At 36.5% G+C, this 18823-nt stretch overlaps 2 protein-coding genes across 3 annotated transcripts in view; one reads left to right on the forward strand and one right to left on the reverse strand.

The window, feature by feature from the left end:
• Window positions 1-18823, reverse strand: part of acss3 (acyl-CoA synthetase short chain family member 3) — a 108132-nt gene that overhangs the window by 47586 nt on the left and 41723 nt on the right. The window lies entirely within an intron of this gene.
• lin7a (lin-7 homolog A (C. elegans)) overlaps window positions 4253-18823 on the forward strand; it is a 48415-nt gene continuing 33844 nt past the window's right edge. For both annotated transcript variants that reach the window (XM_058773053.1, XM_058773052.1), the window contains exon 1: window positions 4253-4373. In XM_058773053.1, coding sequence (XP_058629036.1) covers window positions 4334-4373 — 40 coding nt within the window. In that variant the 5' untranslated portion in view covers window positions 4253-4333. The remainder of the gene's footprint in view (window positions 4374-18823) is intronic.

The raw sequence follows: 18823 nt of genomic DNA on the forward strand, positions 1-18823 counted from the left end.
TCTATCTATCTATCTATCTATCTATCTATCTATCTATCTATCTATCTATCTATCTGTCTGTCTGTCTATCTATAATCTGACTATCTATCTATCTATCTATCTATCTATCTGTCTGTCTGTCTGTCTGTCTGTCTGTCTATCTATCTATAATCTGACTATCTATCTATCTATCTATCTATCTATCTATCTATCTATCTATCTATCTATCTATCTATCTATCTATCTATCTATCTATCTATCTGTCTGTCTGTCTGTCTGTCTGTCTGTCTATCTATCTGTCTGTCTGTCTGTCTGTCTGTCTATCTATCTATAATCTGACTATCTATCTATCTATCTATCTATATCTATCTATCTATCTATCTATCTATCTATCTATCTATCTATCTATCTATCTGTCTGTCTATCTATCTATCTATCTATCTATCTATCTATCTATCTATCTATCTGTCTGTCTGTCTATCTGGCTATCTATCTATCTATCTATCTATCTATCTATCATCTATCTATCTATCTATCTATCTATCTATCTGTCTGTCTGTCTATCTATCTATATATCTATCTGTCTATCTGACTATCTATCTATCTATCTATCTATCTATCTATCTATCTATCTATCTATCATCTATCTATCTATCTATCTATCTATAATCTGACTATCTATCTATCTATCTATCTATCTGTCTGTCTGTCTGTCTGTCTGTCTGTCTATCTATCTATAATCTGACTATCTATCTATCTATCTATCTATCTATCTATCTATCTATCTATCTATCTATCTATCTATCTATCTATCTATCTATCTATCTATCTATCTATCTATCTATCTGTCTGTCTGTCTGTCTGTCTGTCTGTCTATCTCTATCTATCTATAATCTGTCTATCTATAATCTGACTATCTATCTATCTATCTATCTATCTATCTATCTATCTATCTATCTATCTATCTATCTATCTGTCTGTCTGTCTGTCTGTCTGTCTGTCTGTCTATCTCTCTATCTATCTATAATCTGTCTATCTATCTATCTATCTATCTGTCTATCTATCTATCTATCTATCTATCTATCTATCTATCTATCTATCTATCTATCTATCTATCTATCTATCTATCTGTCTATATCAGTCAAAAGTTTTGAAAAGTAAGGTTTTACTGTTTTTAAATAATTCTCTTCTGCTCACCAAGTCTGCATTTATTTGATCGAAAGTACAGCAAAACAGTAAAATTTTGAAAAAATTGTATATATTTTTATATTATAAAATTTATTCCTGTGATTTCTTGATAAATGTTTCTTGAACAGCAAATCAGCATATTAGAATGATTTCTGAAGGATCATGTGAAACCAAAAGACTGAAATAATGATGCTGAAATAATGATGCTTTGATCACAGGAATAAATTACATTTTAAAATACATTCAAATAGAAAGTAGTTGGTGAGCAGAAGAGAATTCTTTAAAAACATTGAAAATCTTACTGTTCAAAACTGTAAGTAGTAACTAGTGTATATACATGCACACACACACACACACACACACACATATATATGTGTGTGTGTGTGTGTGTGTGTGTGTGTGTGCGTGTGTATATACACTACTATTTGAATAATACACACACACACACACATATATACTATATAGTATATATATGTGTGTGTGTGTGTGTGTGTGTGTGTGTGTATTATAGAAATATATCAACTAGGAAATGCATTGTGCATATCAGGGAATAATGTTTATGATTTGTGACTATGCTAAATTTCCTGGAATTAAGCAAATTCCTCATCCCATCATTCCAGTTGATAAACATTCTGTTGGACGTGTCTAATTTGAATCTAATTCTAACAGCTAATTTTTCAATTCTGTAATTTGCTCAACCCTGACCTACATACAGGCCTAAAATAACACATTTCAGAGAAATATGAATCAGAGTTGTTATTCTCATGTGAGCTACAGTATACACATTCACATAACCTTAAAATAGTCTCATCTTTCTACTTCACTCCTCCTGTTTGCTCTCAAACATCCCAGTCAGTTTGCTCTCAAATCTGCGCATCCATTCAGAAATCAATTCATTCTCATCGGGAAAGCTTCCCATTGCACTCTGTTCATCTGACTTTTTTCCAGCAGAATGTTTTCCAGAGGCTGTGTCCCATATGGCCACGAGAGCATAATCTCCCTGTGGCCTCTTTCTCTCTGGCTTTAAGCCCTCCATCCATCCCATTAGTTACTACCACTGCACATCTGTCTGCAGCTGGAGGACTGACAGAGCAATCCATCAGTGTTGTTATTTCTGAAACCAGCTTGCAAACTGCAACTTTGAAGCATCTGAATTTTCTTAAAGAAATAGTTCACCTGAAATTTTAAATTCCGTCTTCAGTTTACTCATGAGCGAAGTGTTATCTACTCATGAATCAATCTATGAAAAACGTTATAGTACACCTCTCTCCAGTTGGCTGTTAAAGTCCTAAATAATGAGCAAAGTTCACAATTATGAAAGCATGTAATAAACTGGAGAAAAGCTGCCAAAGACTTGTCTAGTGCTCGTAATTACTTTCACTGTGAAGTTGAACAGCAGACACCAAACAATATGAAACAGGCCTTGCATTCATACTACAGGGAGCAAATTAGTGTTAGGTGCCACACTGTCTAGTGCTTTAGCTGCTGCTGTCAGTTCACTGTGAAGGTCATAGGTTGTGCATGGGATTTGCCTCTGCATAATTTAAGTCTTGCGTTTAACCCTGTGCACTGAGATGCAGGGGTTCAGAGATCTTGAGTATATTCATGAAGATTAATGTAAACACTCATCAGGATGATTCTAATCGCTATACTGCTGCTGTTTGAGTTCATACAGCATACTTGTTGTTCCATTCAAAGCATATAATTCTTATTTAATATTTGAGGTTGGTAGCAGTAAAAATGTTTGAAATTTGATAAAATTAATAAATATGACATTGTAAATGCATATCCTGCACCTACGAACACCCATGAACATAAAACAGATACAAGCAGACAAACTGAAATTGAATTAAATTGAAATTAACATTTGAATTTAAACTGCTTCACCATATTACTTTTTACATAATGAATTAGATTTATTAATTGTATTAATAAGTATTGTTCAACAACCATTCAAATATATTTTAAATGTCCAATTTAACCAATGATCCATTCGACAAGAGTTACAACTTTTTATTTTGAAGGTTTTATTTATCCAAGTTAAACAGCGTCAGAAATGTAGAAGGTCTGATACACGGCACATTTAACAAGACTAAATTTTAGGTAGATTTTAAACATTGGATTTATTTCTGGTTCAATAAGCATTTCAAATTTAAATTTGAACTATCTGGTTTACTTGTCAATCAATAGAATTTTTAAATTCTAATTAAACTCTTTATTTAAACATTACTTCCAGAAACTTAAAATTTTAAATAACTTATTCCACATTCAACAAAGTTTAGTCTGATAGTCTGATTTATCCCAAGTTTAATGAGCATTAGAATTTTAAACGTTCATCCCCATTTGTTCATATTCTAAATGAAATGTACATTTTAAACATTCGAATTACAGTCAAACCAAAAATTATTCAGACACTAGATATCATTTTTTTAGGGGTGCAGGCCACTATAGTTCATTTATGTGTGAGAATAGCAAAATAACGTAAACTGTGACATATTATAGGCTACCCAAACATTCTTAATACAGTGGACTACCATTAAAACCGATAAAAGATTTGGGACCAGAAATTATTCAGACACTTTGACTTGACCATGCTTTGCTTAAGTGTTTTTCTTAAATTGCTAATGTGACCTTTTCACACCACAGACTGAACCAAATTACGCATTGCTAACTGTTTGACCTAAAGTGGTTCAACCAAATTCATTACATACCTTTATCTGACATTTCAAGATGAATTTGTTCTGAGAAATCTTGCCAAATTTTATTACCATTTTCTAAACTGTAGCGAATAAATGTGAGACTGTTGAAGGTGTCTGAACAACCATTAGAAATTTCAATTTTAAATATCTGATTTAATAAATGCTCTCCAAGCATTAAAACTTTACATTTTAAACGTCTTATGTATCCACGTTCAACAAGCTTAAGCAAATTTACAACTCAATTCTAAACGCAGCGTGCAGACACCGCATCTCCATCTGATTTATCCCATTCAAAATCGTCCGCTACACCAGCAGCGAGTGGTAAATAATCCCGTTCCCCTCCCAGCCACTCCCATCATCCGCACAGGCTCCAATCCGCGCTCGCTCTCTCCGCCGCTACAGTGCGCGCTGATGCCGCAGCTCCAGTCTCTCTCTCTCTCTCTCTCTGATAATAACACAGCACAGTCATGGCGACAGTGACAGTCCAACCGCTCACCCTGGAGCGAGGTGAGTACTGCCAAACGCACCTTCATTCAGTCCTCGCTGCTGAAGCGAAGCTCGTGCATTCGCAATTCGTTTGTCGGTTTTTTTTTTTTTTTTGCATTGTTGGACTTGGCTCACGGGCTGTTGATGTTTTGGTGATGTTGCCTTCTCGGTTCGGCTTGTGTCCGTCAGGTTGCTATATGATGGTGATGGTGACGGTGATGCACAGAACAAGCTCTATGCTTCAGGATCCATTAGTGTGCGTGTGATGTTCATTGTGTATTCGGTTTATTTTAATAAAGCACTTTAGGCACTCGTTTCATACATGCACTTTGCTGATGCTCAAAGCAGCGCTGTGTGTTTTCTTTATTTTGTCCTTATTTCACTTTACAGAACTTCTCCGCGTGCGAAACTGAATTCGAGACTGAGTTGTTTATATAGGCTACTTCAATAAAATAAAACCTGATTAGATTACAACGAAGCGCTTGAATAATCTACTGCACGCGCGACGCGTCCTACATTACAGCTGAAAGAAGAAATGTCATGTGGATAAAAGCTTGCCTTATGGTTGTAACCTTGTCGTGTCTTTGTTTATTATATGACCTGTCAGAGCAGCCTGAGTGCAACAATAATATGGGCCGATATGCGTTTAAATAGCCAACAAATGAATTGCGTTTCATTTCTGTACGGTTATATAGCAGGTCAAATAGTAGCCTGAGGAAACTCAAACCATTAAAGCGTCCCCCAAGCAAAGCGATGGAGAGATATTTTTAGAGAAATGAGACACCTCTGGCATGTGCGCACGACGCGCTGTGGATATGTGGAAACTGGAGGCTATATTGCTTCAAAACTAGTAGCGATGTCCGATTGGTGAACGAATTGTTGTTTCGAGTCGGATCTTTACAACGAATCAATTGAACCGACTCACAAACACTGTCTGAACGATTCGTTCGCGATTCGATCCCAGCGGTTCTCGAAATATCTCCTTGACTCTTTGAACCGAGAACCACTGATAGTGAGAGCATTTAGAATTTAGAAGCCAAAATGTAACAAATCAAACATACTGCTTATGAATCGATTGTATGACAGTTTTATCAACACGTACAGAACAGAAGTTTTGTTGAAAATTGCAACTTTTTAATCCAAGAGAAACAAGTGAATTAGTTTAATGTACATGTAAACGGTTATTTAAAACAAAAATAATACAAATATTTATGAACCGAATCTAACTTGCTTACATAAACGTGAAATAGGACACCACACCAGCAGTTCATGAAAATTAGTCTCTCTTCCCTGTGACTAAAAACTAGGCTTATTATAATTAAAGATACTGTTTGAACCACAAGCAATACAACCATGACTTTGACAACTAATTTATCCATGTAGAACATTAATAAGATTGTTGTAGGTTTGTCACGTCGCTCAATATGGTTTGATTTGTTTGCACTGTACATTGTCCAATGTAATAGATCATATAATTAGAGCTAACAGGAATCCATTGCATTGTTGTATTGCATTTAAAATGTGTTGTTATGATTTGTATTTTCGTGTAGATTTCATATAGGCAAAGCAGGGCCCAGTAAACACATCTTAACACTGCTGGGTCCATGGGGGTTTAGCTACCCAATACCCAAAACATTTTACCTGACGGCCCGGGGGGGGGAGCACACTTTTGAAAACAAGCACCTGCATTTTACACTAGAAAACCATACTGGAGAAACTACAAAGGGTGCTCGGTAGTTCTTATTCATTTATATTATTTAAACAAAACCTCCAGAAGCAATTAAATTTAAGTGGAAACAGATTTATTTTGGTGACATATTTTGAGCATTGCCAGAAACCCAAAGTAATTGTTATGCTTAATGATAGCACATTTAAACAGACAGATTTATGACAGCAGAAATCCAAAACACCACAGGCCTCACGTTATTCAACATCTCTTGCAATAAGCCTGCTATGCTTGAGGTTATACAGGCATAGTGAGGAGCTTGAATTGTAGCTATAATTTGATCACAGACAAAATAACCTTGTGTGTCCCTTCATTTTGGGTGCGGCCGGTTAACTGAACGTTGTGAGATTTTCCTGCAATTGTATTTAAATAACAGATGCTCAAAGATAAGAACCGCTAGCTGTGAGAGTGTTCATTGTGTAATCCAGGACATGTGGAGGTGTCACTTATGTACAGTATAGAAATGCTAATCTAGCAAACTAAAATCAATAAGATACTTTCTCAACATGTGTACAGCACAGACTCACAGTCCCATAAGAAACTCTATCCTAAATTATAGATGCTTGCGTTTGGAAAACAGAACTGTACTAGACTTACTCAGAAGGAGAGATTGAAATCAGGGAATATAGGGATTTTGGTGTTGTAAAGCCTGAAGATGACTACTGACCGACCAGGGTGCTGCTCTGGCTTGTTCACTCCAAGGACGGAAGGGTCATATTAGGAGCTCCACAAATTTTCCTGGTGGATCAACTGTTTAGATATAAAGCAAAAGCTTATAAAATTGATAAAAAAAAGTATTGATGAATTTTTAAAATACTGCTGCATCCTAATATGCCTGTTCCCGACTATATCAACCTTTTTCCTGAACGTGGAAGTCTCGCTCGACTGGAACGATGCTTTACATTTCCGGTCTCTGGTGTTTCTAGTCAAATTAACGTATTTTCCGAGCCAATACTATAAAGTTAAACCTATGAAAATGGTTTTAAAAAGCTGTTACTGTGGTAGCCAACAACAGCACAGCTTAACATTTTTATATTTAGTTGACCTTTTTACCCCATTTTAACATGGATTTCTATGGAGACAGGAATATGAGAGCAACCAAAAGGAAGTTAGAGTCCATTATGGCGGCATTCATCGGTTAATCAGGAAAAAATTGGATAGTATGTGAAAAACAGTATGGTAAAAGTATGGTCCAAGTTCATATATTTCAACAACAGTAGGTGAAAAGCACCTGGATGACCTACTACTTCCGCCAAGATTTTGGAGTGTGCATTTGATGGACACTTTACCCCGTGAAGCCACGGGAGAGGAGTTATGAATGGAAGTAAAGTTACGCTACTAAAACAGTCAAATGACAATGCCAACATGGCGGATGTAGTACGTCTGGTTTGCATTCTTACTATACACATTCATACCCTATAGAACATACTTTTTTAATGGTTGCAAAGCAGGTTCTTTAACAAAAGTAGTACCTACTCAGACAGTATGCAATTTTTCATGCAGCTTACCTCTTCCGTAGTTTTTTCTGACCTTGCGGTCTTCAGAAAACCCATACGGGAGAATAAACATTTCAGGAGTTCCTGTATTCCATACACACATGGAACGATGATTTGGAGGAAACATTGCTGTGTTTAAATGCAGACGGCACTCCTAAAACATTGAGTCTTCTTGGACAAAGCCCTCATGTTATGCTAATACTGGTGTACCTTATAAGTGAAGTTAATCAAATCAGTAAAATCACAAATATAAATGCGATCAAATGTGCCTCCAATTCCTAGTCTATTGAAAATGTCAATATAATTATGTGGGATGCAAACATGGTTCTCTGTGATTAGCATTGCTTGATATATTCCTCTCAAACAATTGTTCCATTTAATAGATTTTCCTCTGCAATGTAAAAGCATTATTTTTGAACTAGATAACACAGAAGGTGATTTTTTTATTAGGCTAACACTGGGCTGTTTTTTGGTCATGTTCCATCCTTGCGTCATACCACTGACATATTAACCTTGCACAAAATGAATTTATTTGTTTTCAAGATCTTGGAAGACTCATATCATATTGATTTTAGTTTTTTTGAAGTCCTCTTTTTCTATTCAGAAAGACAAAATTCATCTGAGTACTTTGCTAAATTAAACATTAAGGGTTCCTCCTTGAATTTGAACAAATTTCTTTTCAGAGAATATTGACCCGAAACAACATCTGGACAGTCATGAAAGCTATTCACTGGTACAAAAGCTTTGAAGACTATTGCCAACTATAGGATGGTTATATAACTTGTATAATGTACCATTGAATTATATTGCATAAAATAGCAGTGATATAATCTTTCCTCTAGGCAAAAGCGTTTCTGAACATTTTCTGTCCACTTTAGTCTGTCCATTCGAAGATAAAAGCCCGGACCAGCCTGAGAATGAGATCAAGGGATCATATCTAAGACTATTTTTATCCGAACAAGACCGTCTGTGTCACCAGTAATTGTGTGTATGAAAAAGAGAGTCTAGAAAGACAGACAGTGGTATCAGTCAGACATCAGGGGACAAACGCTCTGTGAGGTCATTTGTGCTGGACTTGCATAGCTTGCCGTCTGAGCTATTATACTGCAAGGTGATTTATGTGCCCTTTGCAGTCGGGAATGTCACAGTTGGGCCAATTACTGATAATTCACAGGGTTTGATAAAGTGAGGTACTGGGATATGAGCCGGACACCAGAGAAGGGTACTGCTTTAGCTCCTGCTGTTTTGGCAGGCATGCTGTCCGGAGACCAGCGTTTTCCTCAGGCTTGCCTGACCCGTAAAGGATGGCCGTCTGAATCTGGAAAGCGGCAGATGGTTAGCACTCTCTCAGGCAATTCATTCTGGCATGTAAATTGGTGAAGACAATGCAATCCTCAGGAAAACAGTTCTGTTAGAACTGTGTGAAACATAGTGTAGACGTGTCTTGGGTGACCGTGATGTCAGTGTTGAAGCTCGTAGCTTTAGAAACCAAAAATGAATATTAATGGATGACAAATTGAATATTAGAAAAACTGCTTATAGTCAACATGAAATGAAAAACAGTACATGTTCATGGTCTTATTGTGCAAAAAGTAATTTGCTCTGCCTCTGAAACAACTGTCCTTTTTTGAGCACTTATACCGCAGGGTTGTTGAATGCTTGAATCTGATTGGTTGATGAACATGTGTGTTTAATTGTTTTTCAGGAAAGGGATGGCTAAAGTTCGCATTACAGTTCCATATCAAATGATTTCAGTTACTTCAAAGGTCCTTAAACCATACAACAACCGACTGCTAGAATCTGATCTACTTTTTTATTTTTTGATTACACTCAGATGTAAGTCACAATACAAAAATAAACAATGTCGCTACTTCTGTTTCTTCACAACTTGTAGTTAGAACATGGTATGGAAGACGCGTTTCAATCAATTCCTCATAAAGTAAAGTCCGGCTCTAAATTGTTTCACTTGGAAATATGCCAAATTACAGTGGTAAAGTGCCAATTGCCATTTCATGCTAACTTAAAACCAAATTATTCTATATACAGTATAATCCTAGATAAACATGTTTCTACAAACTTCAGACTTTCTTGTTTGGTACAGCTATTTTTTTTTTCTTCCATGTTACACTGAGTTCCATTTAAAGTCACAAAATGACATATAAAGAAGAAAATTTTGGCTCCTATTAGCTTTGCAGGTGTTCAGTTGTCAGTAAGGATGTCTCCTGTCATACTGCACCCATAAACGATGCTGTGCAATGCTAACATTTGCAGGTGTATGGAGATTAGAAGAGAGGTTCATTTAGCTTGTTTTACGCAGCTGTCTATGCAAATTTGCTAAACAGGCTTTATATGCATGTACTGTAAAGTGGGAACGTTGACTCATTGATAGTATTAACTGTGAATCTCTATGTGCCACCACGTTCTTGTGATGTTATACACCTGCATATCAGTGGATCAGAGTTGCAGATTGAGGTTGGAAACTGCTGGACTAAGACATTGGAATTTCCAACTTTCCGAGTTGAATGCATTATTATTACTGTTAGCATTATTATTACTGTGATATTTACCCATGATACCCACAACTCTGTGCAGTTAGGTTGCATGTGCAAATGATATTGCACTATATAGACAGAGAAGATTATATGAAAGCAGGGAAATACTCATTCAAATATTATGCACACAATGGCCAGTCACACCCTCAAATGTGTCTTCAACATAGAAAAATCATTTGCTATGGACTCAGTCCTCGATATTGAATTGTGGGCTGGCGATGTGTATGCTTGCCACAATCTTGCCACGGAGATTGATGTCCTTGTTATTAAATCCTGTCTAGAATAGGAAACCTCCACAGTGCTGAGAGATATGAGTTTTAGTCTCACTTGAAAGACAACACTGAGTTCTCTGCAGAGATCTGGTCACTCCTCTAGACAAACAGCGTCTCGCTGCACTTGATTTGCAGTGTTGAGGTTTCTTTGTCCGTTGTAGGTATTAGATTGTGTTTCACACTATGTATTTATCAGCCTTTCCTCTCTACCTTTGAAATTATTATAGCATTATACCATTTTATTTTTAATTTAAAAGATTGATTTTTGTTTAAAAACTACCAGGTTTTTGTCTGATGCAGTATACATATACCAAAATTAATTTATATTCACTTGTCCGTCCTTATCAAGCTAATGGGTTCATATAGCTATAAAGTAATTAATAATCATGTAAATGAATTCTTGAAGACTGCACTGTGAATATTGTGAATACAAAACCTGATCTGCTGTCAGCCACATTGAAATTCAAATCCTCATAATGAATTATAGTGGGGAGTGTAAAAGAGTCCCCAGAGTAAAGTTTTATTTCTCTTTCAAAGCTCATGAGACCTAACAGAGTTCTCAGTAGTGTTTCATTGTATTTTACCATTTAAAGGGTTACTTCACCCCAAAATGAAAATTTTGTCATTAATCACTTACCCCCATGTCGTTCCAAACCTGTAAAAGCTTTGTTTGTCTTTGGAACACAATTTACTTGGCAGTCAATGGGACAGTCACAAGACTCCTGGTTTTCATCCAAAATATCTTAAATTGTGTTCCGAAGACGAACAAAGCTTTTACGGGTTTGGAACGACATGGAGGTAAGTGATTAATGAGAAAATTTTCATTTTGGGGTGGAGTAACCCTTTAAAGTCGACATGAAATAAGAATTCACCCTATCTAAGTTATAGATCCTATTGTGAATGATGTACTGTGTTTAATTTTCTATTTATTTATTTTTTTTAATCAGAATTCTACATATGGAGCACTTCTCCAATCATTTAGTCCTCTTAACCCCGACCCTGCAAACTCACGTTCATCTACCTCGATTTTTACGCGTAACACCCACATCTTAAAATCAAATCAACAGCCAATGCAAATATAACAGTCCCCGTCCTTCATTTTTTTCTTTTTATATAATCCATCATACTTGGATGTACAGTACAATACAAATACAAAAGAAAAGATCAGTCACACTTCCACTTCATCGCAACTTGAAAAAAACAATTTATACAATTGTTGTGTGCATCCCTATACTGAAAAGACAAAACAAATCAACTTAAACAAGCTGGTTTTCTGGTCTTAACTGGTTTAAGTTGGTTTTAGCTGTTTTAAAATGGTCTCACAACCTGGCCAGGCTGGTGTTTACCTAGTTTAGCCGGACGGCCAGCTGAGCAGCTGAAAACTGAAAAGTCTCCAAAACCCCTCTAAATCCAGCCAATAGACCAACCTGACAGGCTGGGAGACCGGCTAAGGCCTGGGACACACTAGACGATTTTCAAATCTTAACTGATTTTAAAAACCATGGGAAACCACAGACAGACAATTTCAACAGATTTTCAAGAACACGCACTTGTTGATTGTAGGAACGACTTCACAGTGACACGAGATCTTACAGAGACTCGTGAGATCAAACGTGACTAGACAAGAAAAACACATGGAGGACAATCGATGTTGTCAGCTGGCTCTCCTGGCGCGTGTTCTCTTGTACAGTGAAAAACAAAACAAAAAAAGAATATGGGTGATGTCCGGTAGGTGACACTTGACTGAACATCCGGTAGGTGGTGCTGGCTCACTCTCATTGGCTATCGTGGATATCACCTCAGAGTCATCCCGATCAAGAGTCGTAAATATCAAACATGTTTTATGTTTACAATTTGAGTTCGGAGACGCTCTGTCTTGATCAGGAGTTGTTAAATAATCATAATGACACCACACAATAGAGGACTTCTGGGCAAACATATGTTTGCGAATCCCCCCCCCCCCTCTCCCCAATCATTCGGTGGTGCAAATCTGCCTTAAAATTTTTAAGTGTGTGGCCAGCCTAAGACCAGCAAACAAGCTTGTATTTTTTTTTCAGCAGGGCTAAAAGTACATTTATTTCTCGGGAAGAATGATGAAATCTCTAGCGTTTGATTGCAGATTGCTGTATTGGCGAATCTGAGCACAGTTTGAGGAATTGTTGAGAAGAGACACACGTTATACTGGTGTCTTTTCTCAGGAAAATAATCTCAGGAGTCTCCATTTGTTGTCCATGAGATGTAGCTGTCTAGGATAAACAAGTCAAGTTTGTGACACAAGTCAAACATAAATCATTAAATCACCCCTTAAAATTGTGTGTTCGCAGTGAGAAGTTTGAGATGTCTCACATATTATTTAATACTTTGTTGACAACGCTGCTGAGTTTTTATTCTTTTGTCAGGTAAACTCAACAAAATGTATCTAAACTTGCCACGATAGAATAATAGTTTACCGGAAAAGAGAGTCTAAGCATGATTCCTGTGAAAACATGGACAAATATCAAAATAATGCTCTCAAAACTTCACATTATTAATTCCTTTTAAAGCATTTTCTGTTGATGTAAAGCAATCCTCCCTTTCTGAGGAACTCAAATACTCCCAAAACAGATGTTTGAGGGGATGTGTAGAAAAGAAAGCCATTAACCTAATTAGATGTAGGTATACCATCAGAATGATTCTGAAACTGATATTGCAAGATTAAAAACAAAACAAAAAACAAAATGTTTCTTTAGCAGCCAAAAACTGTAGATGCTAGAGAAGCTTTTTTCTTCAGTACATGATCTAAATACTATGGTTGATTTAAGTGGTGTTTTCACTATGTAGTCTGAATCCACAGTGTGTTTGTGGAGAAAATGGGATCATGTTGTCCCCTGCACCATTAGCAGCAATGCTGAAGGCTACAATGGTTTGAATGGAGAGCCGGGTCACATACACATTTTGTACACTGGAAGGCTGAATGCTCTCTATCTCTGTGCCAAACCCCCATGCTTACTCACACAGCCATGTGGGCAGGCATCCCCATGTGGGTTTTACATTTAAAGGCGCAAAATTACGCAATCACTCTGGCTTTTTTCTTGTTGGAAGACCGCAAGTTACGAGAAGAGATACATAATAGTGTACTCTTCCACTCCATTGCCAACGCATTTGCAGCCCCCTCCGCTGCACTTACCAGTCTCCATGGTAATGTAGTTGAATGTACCAATCACAAAACTGGAGTGTGTACACCAGGCCCTTTAAATGTCCTGTTTGTGAGCCAGCACTAGTAGACATGACAGAAATCCCGGGTTAGATCGACACAGGGCTTTGAGCTGCCGCCATGCAAATCTGAATCCCACAAATTTAGCTCTTGAAATAACAATGTGTGCTATGATGATTCCTTTCCCTGCTAAATGATGCCATGCATCATCTCAGATGTGCGAGGAAAGACTTTATTGGGATGAGACCTGTACTAATAAACCAAGCCTAGTTTGGCTGCTCTCTGAAAGCCAGAAAAAGAACTCGAGGCGCCATGGAGAAGTAATCCTATCTGTAATAGCGGTGCATGATGCTGCAGCTTGAAATGCTTTTAGAGGCTTTTTTCATCTTATACTTTGTTAATGGACGAATTTATCTTTGAAATGTTGTTTCACGTTCCCTCGAAGATATAGTCATTAACGATCTCCACAAATGCATTAACCAGTCCATTTATTTTGTATAAATAACTTTGCCCACTAAATGACATTATGGTGATTGATCTTTAGACAGTTAATAAGGCATTAGACATCATTTCCTTCCCTGAGGTTATAGAGTTTCAGCTCAATATTGTTAAAGGTGCTGTAAGTGATTTGCTAACTTCCGCTACAATTAGATAATCCCTTCAACCACACACCTTCTCTCTTAAGGCACTTCATCCCAGCAAACCAATATCTGTAAAAGGTGTTTTCTGAGTAGCTAAAAAGGGGTGGGCCGCTTCCTTAAACCATTTTTTAGGTTTACAGAGGTAATGATATCAGAAAGTAGGGATATTTTATGCAAGTTGCTTGCAGTGCCCTCAAATATACGATTAAAAGAAACTTTGGGAACAATTGCGATGAGATATGACCACTTTTTTGCCAAAGCTGATTATGTTTCCACCACTTTTTGAAATCCCTGCTAATGGCAGGGATATATTTAATACATCTTACAGAGAAAACATCTCTAATGGTTAAGCATGAGTATTAATTTAGTGATGAATACTGAGTGAATCTGATATTTTAATGTTTTGCTGGGTGATTGTTGCAGTTGTCGTCAGTGGCACAAAGCCACAGCAACAAATCATCCCCCACACACAGTTCTCAGACACCTTTCCACAACTCTATCCAAACAAATTTGTTCCCAAACAAAGGCTAGGAAGGATGATGTTTTACGTGGATATTGAAACATGGGTGAAGTACAAAGCCTTGTTTACATAATGAATAATAGTTTAACAACCAAATGTTACATGGCAAAAATGGAAACATTTGGATTCTTGTCGAATTAGAAAGGTTTGTGAGCCCACTGCCGTTTCAGTTTCAATTCAAATAAATTCATTTTAGCTTGACGTTTGTATGCTGTTTATAATGAATGCCACTATAGCCTAATTTGTATTTTTTTTATATATAGTTTAATATATAATTTTATAGCTATTTATTTTTCATTCTTGTTCTGTGATACTGTTCAATTTAAAGGATTTGTTGTGGAGTAAGTGGAACTAAACAGGGTACATAGTGTTTATAATGTTTGTAAATGTTTCATTATATTTACTGGTATTTAATATACATATAAATGAATGTAATTGTTTGCAATTACAAGGTTAACAGTTGTTTCTGGAGTAATATCAATTTCTCTTTCATGAGATTACTTCCTCTTTTTCGCCAGGTTCGCAAAGCTTCTAAACCACGATGATTTAGGGGCATGACATTCAAATGACGATTGTTTTCAGCCGCCACATTTATCAACATACAATCATCAGTACAATGAGGCTGGCGTCATATGAATGTTTCATGAATCACACGTGAACCCTGTTGTAAGATACATGAGGCCTACAGTCTTTACAGTGGTATGCACTGCATAAAGGTCCATCAAATTTAAAAAAAAAATCTAAATATTTTCTATTGACTAAGAGTTTTTTGGTAAGATGTTTCATCAGCAGAGCAACTGGAATGTTGTTAAATAGTAAAATCCATTGAACACTTTGTACTTCTATCCATCACAGCCTCGTTTTCATTCCTGTCAAACAATACGTATGGCACTACCCTGGCTAAGGTCTATTGTAAAACAATGTATAAATGGAATCCAGCTAAAGAATATTCAAATACTACATTGATCCAAAAAGCATGTTACAGAGAATTAACGAGGACTATTTTTCCAGTAAAAAATAGCGACTAATGGGCTATTCATACAGAATACATTCTTGAGTTTATAAACTCAAAGAGTGGAGCCACTGATTAATGGAAAACAATGCAAGGTCTCAAAACATGTTTTTGAAAGTTGAACAAGATGAAAAAACAGTGACGAACAGTGCAGTGGTCAAAGATGTAAGTCTTATGCATGTTTACACAGAGAAACTGAAGAAAAAAAAAACCTGCAGTGGTTCTTCTAAATAAATAGAAATGATTTTGGACATTTCTAATCATGATAATGTTATTATTTCCTTTTTACTTAGCAAATACTCCCCTAGAGAGCTGATTTCTAGATCAATACATCATATAGAAGTATTTATAGAAACAGTAACATATCATGTTAAATTATGTTCTATCCTAATTAATATTCATTAGCAAAATATTCCATAACATCATAATCAGCACATCTGTGCACAACCTATCCCCCAAATGTCTCTACCACATTTTAATACAAGGTGACACCCATAGAAAGATCATGATAAACAGGAAGGAAGGTTTTCGGTAATGTGTATGACACATTTGTGCCATCTCAAAGTTGATCTTTAAAGCAGCTTAAATACAAAGACTTTCTAAAATAATGAGCAAGAGAGACCACCGAGACAGAAACATCTGAATCAAGACACAAGAGAAATATGAGTCACAGAGAGAGACAGGAAGTGAGAAGCAGCAGAAGATCATCCGTGGTCATCCTCTGACCTCCCAGTAATGAGACATAAATGTGAAAAGGAGTGTTCACACAGTTTCCTGTGCTGGCTGAAAGGACACCAGCATGTTCAAGATGGCTCATTACCCCATACACGACTCCAGACCATCCTCTCGGCAGAATCCGCCGGTAATGATGGAGCTTCAGCACAGGATTAATGAAGTAACGGTTGTCACATGCTGTGGCGCTGCCTGTACATATGTGGATCTGTGAAAGCTGCCACAGGACAAGACTGCAAAGGTCACCTTCAATAATCTGATGTCATGCACTCTGTTGTTGGGAAAACAGAGAGAACAGGCTAACGGTTTGCATATTTTACAACCCAGGCTCAGTGGAACATATCGTTCTACAAAATGATATTATGATGCTTCTTGCTGATAGTATGTGTGGTTTTATCTGAATGTGAATCTGGCAACATTTTATTAGATTGGTTGTTAAATCTCGCAGCAGTTCGGAAATGAAATTTCCAGTGAGTGATGCTAAAGGTTAATGCTCTATAACGTTTTAAAATAATGTACCACCTATAAAAACCAAACCGATAGTGTTAATTAAAGCAAATGTGAGTGAAAAAAAACACATTAACAGAGTCATCCATATCATTTTAGCTTGCTTCTACAAGTCTTTAAGCTCTTTTATTATGACTCGTGCATCACAGGACTCATACCCAGGTGTACCAGGTGAGCTACTGAGCAATTTTACCACATCAGAAAAGCCACATGAAGCTGATCAATGAAGGTGATCCAAACTAAAAAAAAATTATTAGCTGACAAATCATGCGCTATGATAAGTGTTTTGAGGTCATATAGTACTGTGAACGAAACCACACAGATTAATCGTTAATCTGCCCCTGTAATCATAATTTGTGTGAAATGGAAAAAGAATGACTCTAATGTTCATTTCAGATGCAGTGAATGGTATGTATGTTGGTGTATTGAGATTTAGATCCATGGCAAGGCCAGAGATCTCGAAGTAGGCAGATTTTGGTGAAATAGCGCGGACCTTAATTCTGAGTTTATGCTCTACTTACAATGTCAATATTATGAAGTCTACTATTGATCCTATGGCTCTGTCCCAAAACCTATAGAGCAGCTTCTTAAAGCATCATATGCACACTCCTGAAAGGAAGTCTGTTACAAAAAGTTGTGTACTATTATACTGCCTTCTGTTGCCTTTCATAAGTGTCCATCCTATAATGCACTTAAGGTGAGCTGGACATAGAACATGAAATAAAAGGAATAAGAGAGGAATTCACTTCCAAGGTGTGGCAAAGTGGCACTACTAACTACACGAACCACTGGACAGTGCAGTGCAACATTAAACCGGTGGGTGTGATCCACTGAACTTATCCATTTAGTTTTGAGTGAAACCTGCACCAAGTGGGAAATGTACTGCAACCATTTTGAATTGATCATAGACAATGCTTTGTGACGGTAGTGTTATGGGTGATCTGTGATTATTCCAAATTCAATTCCCATCCTTTCCCAGTCCCATCTTCTGCTCTTATAAAATATAAAATATGTTTTTCTGGAAATCGTGACACACTTTTTTCAAGATTCTTTGATGAATAGAAAGTTCAAAAGAAAAAAGAAATATACATGAAACAAATATTTATATACACTGTTAGGCAGGGTTTTTACAGTAACTAAGTAACTTTTTACTGTAATTAAGATTTACAGTTGCAAACTGTATTGTTTTACAGTAAATTACTGTAAAAAATGATCCAATTCATCAGTATACTACTGTAATTCATTCATTTTAATATAGATTTAATTAGATTTTATCATTTTTATACAGAATTAATTTTATTTTTACTCTACATAGGTACTACTGGCATTCAATTAAAACAGACACAATAATTACAAAATATCAAATTCTTTATTTAAAACATTGTATGTATAACACTTAAAAATACAGTCTTCCAATGCTGAAACAGTGCATCTTCACCATTTCTCCTGTCTTAGGACGTTTTGCAGTGCATTATGTTGTGTGCTCTGGATTTATCCTCACAAAAATACACAGCCATCTCCAAAAGCCAGGTGCTCACCATCCACTTTGTTAGTGACAGAAATGTCTTCTCTGAAAGACAAGAAGTAGAAATGACACACTTTTAAAAGGCAAACCCCATATAGAATACACAAATCTCTCAAAACCATAGTCGTTCTCTTACCATTAATTATCAGTCTCAGGGTGGCTGGCATGCTCATTTATTTCTAGATGCTTCATTGCAGTTGCATTTAAAACACAAATACAAAAAATGCAGTAAATCTTAAATTCTATTAAAAACTATAACAAACTAATTCTAAAACTAGAAAGGCAGCTAGCCATA

This window comes from Onychostoma macrolepis, chromosome 04 (genome assembly GCF_012432095.1).
Source record: "Onychostoma macrolepis isolate SWU-2019 chromosome 04, ASM1243209v1, whole genome shotgun sequence".
NCBI classification, from domain to species: domain Eukaryota; kingdom Metazoa; phylum Chordata; class Actinopteri; order Cypriniformes; family Cyprinidae; genus Onychostoma; species Onychostoma macrolepis.